This window comes from Capsicum annuum, unplaced genomic scaffold (assembly GCF_002878395.1).
Source record: "Capsicum annuum cultivar UCD-10X-F1 unplaced genomic scaffold, UCD10Xv1.1 ctg72358, whole genome shotgun sequence".
NCBI classification, from domain to species: domain Eukaryota; kingdom Viridiplantae; phylum Streptophyta; class Magnoliopsida; order Solanales; family Solanaceae; genus Capsicum; species Capsicum annuum.
The window spans coordinates 1-4,117 of NW_025882265.1; the positions used below are offsets into that span (position 1 = coordinate 1).

Here is a 4,117-nt window from a genome sequence, read left to right on the forward strand (position 1 = left end):
TTAGGCCCTCGTCAAAGGTTTCACGTTAACTAAAAAGGTTGACAAAAGGTGTCACGTCAGCACAAAATGGTAAAAAAATATGCTAAAATTGAGTTTAGAAGGGTAATAAGATCCCCGTCGTAGCAAATTTGGTCATAGTTCAAGGGTACTAGATGCTTTACTCAAAACTAAAAGTACTCATTTACCACTCTATTCGTTTCAAGCTGTTTGTCTTACTTTTTTTTAAGTCCGTTTCAAAAAGATTTCTTTTCTGGCAACTCTTTCATTTTAACTTTACACTTGACATGTTTAAAACAATAGAATTAATCGTAGGGTATTTTGGTATATTCTATGTATCTTTATTTTAAGAGCACAAAATTCAAAAGTCTTCTGTACTTTCTTAAATTTCACATCATGTCGAAACCAGACAAATATGTTAAAACGGAGGAAGTACTAAAAAAAAGAAAGTGTTTTGTCATGTGACTAGGAGGCCACGCGTTCGAGCTATGGAAACAGTCTCTTGCTGATATGCAGAAATAAGATTGCGTACAATATATTCTAATTATGATCTAGCCCACAAGGGTAGGTTAAATATACTATACCAGACACATTAAACATATCAAACACCATAAGTGAAATTTCTTGTTTGAGATAAGCATCCAGATCCTTCGAACTACGGTCAAAGTTGTCACGACACACTTTAACTTCACAGGGTCTTATTCTCTCCCGAACTAAATTTTAGCGTATTTTTGTCATCCATTTATGCTGATGTGGCACCCTTATTACATAAATGTGGCCCACATCAGTGGTACCACATCAGCTAAAAATATTGATAAAAGGTATCACATCAGCTAAAAAGGTTGATAAAAATATGCTAAAATTTAGCTTAGGGGTAATAGGACCCCTGTAAAATTAGAGTGTGTCGTAACAAATTTGATCATAATTCAGAAGGTACTTGATATTTTACTCTTCTTGTTTTGCTATTGTTTATACGTAATCAGTCAAATACAATCACATAAAATAAGGCGACTGTAATAATAATAAAAATAAAATATAAAATAAGTACCAATTGTTGTCCAGTTTCTTCTCTAATTCCAGCAGCAGCAGATGCAAGATTGACACCCCTCAATATTTGTCTACCCCTTGCAGTTGCATAAGGTGGAATATAATCATCAAACCCCAAAAGCTCAGCTGAAAATATTAACATAAATACTTTATAATATATAGTGATAAATATTATAGCATATATAGTAGGAGTAATATTTAACACATAATTATCTGTTTTAATTTATCTGTCTTAATTTATATAGAGAAAATGCAGTGTTTTCATCTTAAATTATACACGAAATTATTGAGACACACCCGAACTTTAGGAGGGTCCTATTACCCCTGGACAAATTAAAACTGTATTCAACTAATGTGCCACGTAGGCTCTAAGGTTGCCAAAAATACAGTTTTAATTAGTTCAGGAGGTAATAGGACTCTCCTAAAGTTCGAATGTGTCTCAGCAATTTCGTGTATAGTTCAGGGTGGAAACAGAACATTTTTTCAAATATGTGTGTCAAAATTTAAGCTTTTTTTCGAAGTATAGGGGTAAATATGAAATTTTTCCCTTTGATATATAAACGTGTGGTTTGGGGTGGGCATATTTTAGTTTAAATCGAAAAAACCAAAAAAAAAAAATTGAAATTTAATTTTGGTTTCGGTTTTTTGGATTGGATTCGGTTTGTAGTTTTAAAATTTTGATTTTTCGGTTCGGTTTTCGATTTTAAAAAAAAAATCGGTTAAATCGAAAAATCAAAATTTTATAAATAAATAATATATATAATATTTAGTAATTCACATTCACAATTAACATTTAACAGTAAATTCGCATATGTCGCAGGTTGTTTATGGATTGTTTTAGTGACTCAAATATTTTATGGACTATTTTGGTGACTTTGAACTGTTTTATGGACTATTTATGTAAGGTTATATTATATGTAATAATTAATGACGTTATGTATTATGTTAATTTATGATTATTTCATTTCGTTTCATCCATGTTGAGTTATTTATAGTTATTTATATTTGGGAATGAAAAACAGGTTTGAAAAAAATATTTTTTCTAAAAAAATCCATCAATTTTAAATACTTAGTTATGAAAAAGAGAGGCTAACTACTTTAATATTTCAAATCGAATTAAAAATTCGAAATAACCGAACTAAATTTGTAAAAACCGAACCAAACCGAATTTATTTCGATTTGATTACGGATGCCATTTTTCCCAATCCGAAAATTGATAAATCAAACCGATATTAAAAAATCAGACAGAATATATCGAGTATAATCTTAGAAGTGGAGTTTGAAAAGAGACAAGTATGTAGAAAAGTGAGCCCGTACAAAACAGTTATCAAAAATAAAAGTTAAGCACGCAGATAAGAAAAATTCAAACTCAATGTACTCAAAGATATGACTCAGTGATTAATAAAGTAGGTTGAGAATTGTGAAGTCTCAGATACAAATATCAGTAAAGATAAAACACTAGGTGATTTTTTTCCATCTGTTCTAGTGTTGGTGGATGAAGTTACCCAGCCATTACTTATTGTTGATGGGAGGTGGAAGGTATAAAGTATTTAGTGAAATTAGCCGAGATGCACTCAAAATGACACCAAAACCACGACAACAACAACAATATACCGAGTGTAACCTTAGTAGCGGAGTTTGAAAAGAGATAAAGTATGCAGAAAAGTGAACCCGTACAACACAGTTATTAAAAATAAAAGTCAAGCACACAAATAAGAAAAAGTCGAGCACGATGTACTCTAGAATATGACTTAGTCATCAATAAAGTAGGTTGACAATCATGAGATTTCATATTTAAATATTAGTAGAGATAAAAACACCGGGTGATTTTTTTCATCTGTTCTAGTCTTGGTAGATAAAGTTATCCATTACCTGTTGTTGACGGAAGATGACGAGTATAAGGTATTTCATGAAATTAGTCGAGATGTGCTCAAGTTAACATGAAAACTACGACGACAACAACAATACACCTACGTATACAGACAAGTGAGCCTGTACGACACGATTATCAAAAATAAAAGTCAAGCACACAGATAAAGGACAACATATGTGTTGTTTTGATATAAGCATCCAGTATCCCGAACTATGGACAAAGTTGCTACAACAAATTCCAACTTCACAGGGGTCTTATATTACCACCTGAACTCAATTCTAGCATATTTTTGTCATCATTTTGTGTTGACGTGACACCTTTATTACATAAAATGAAGCTCACGTCAAAAGTGCCACGTCAGCAAAAAAGATTGACAAAAGATGTCACATCAGCTAAAAAGGATGACAAAAATACGCTAAAGTTTAGTTCAGGGAGTTAATAGAACCCCGTAAAGTTCGAGGGGTACTAAATAAAAAAGGGTAGTTCGGTACACTAAAGATATCGCTATGTGCGGTGTCCGGGGAAGGGCCCCACCACAAGAGAGTATCGTACGCAGCCTTACCTTACATTTCTGCCAGAGACTGTTTCCAAGGCTTGAACCCGTGACCTCCTGGTCTCATGGTAACAACTTTACCAGTTAGTCGATGGGTAGTAAATGCTTTACTTAATATATAATTAAGTAAATAAAAATATTTTCTTTCTCTAGTAAACTTACCAATAACATCAACAGTAGTTTTACCATTGGAAAATCTTCCAGTTGGTCCATCAGGGAAATCAATTCCATAAGGCAAATAATCAGCTCTAGCTAATGACCTAATCACATTATTATTCCCATTATCCACTAATGAATCACCAAATATAAAGTAACAAGGTACTTGTGGTTCACCTTTTGTCACATAATTATTATTATACCCTAATAATAAACTCAACATAATTAACATTATCCATATACTCTTAATTACCTCTCTTCCCATAATGATAATCCTTCAAAAAAAATTAAAAAAAATAAGAAAAAATAAGAAAGAAGAGGATTTTTGAGAGAAATGAAAAGCTTGAAGACAATGCATGTTGTGTTTGTGTGTCTATATATATATTGAGGGAGTGTTTAGGAAGAAGGAAAATCATAAAAAATATTTAGGGAAAGTGTTTTGTTTCCACTCTGAATTATACACAAAATTGTTGAGACATACCCGAATTTTA

At 32.0% G+C, this 4,117-nt stretch overlaps 1 protein-coding gene across 1 annotated transcript; it reads right to left on the reverse strand.

Annotated features, from left to right (window-relative positions):
* Positions 1-6: 6 nt before the first annotated feature.
* LOC124894259 (GDSL esterase/lipase At1g29660-like) lies at positions 7-3,956 on the reverse strand. The gene is made up of 2 exons (XM_047404993.1): positions 3,633-3,956; positions 7-1,170 (listed from the first exon to the last, which is right to left on the reverse strand). Exons 1-2 carry the CDS (start codon positions 3,889-3,891, stop codon positions 977-979), a joined length of 453 nt encoding a protein of 150 aa, XP_047260949.1. The 5' UTR covers positions 3,892-3,956; the 3' UTR covers positions 7-976.
* Between the last annotated feature and the right edge of the window lie 161 nt (positions 3,957-4,117).

Coding starts and splice junctions, on each gene's coding strand:
- LOC124894259 (XM_047404993.1), bottom strand. CDS start 3,891: ATGGGAAGAGAGGTAATTAAGAGTATATGGATAATGTTAATTATGTTG. Junction 1,171..3,632: donor AACTACTGTTGATGTTATTG/GTAAGTTTACTA, acceptor TAATATTTTCAG/CTGAGCTTTTGGGGTTTGAT.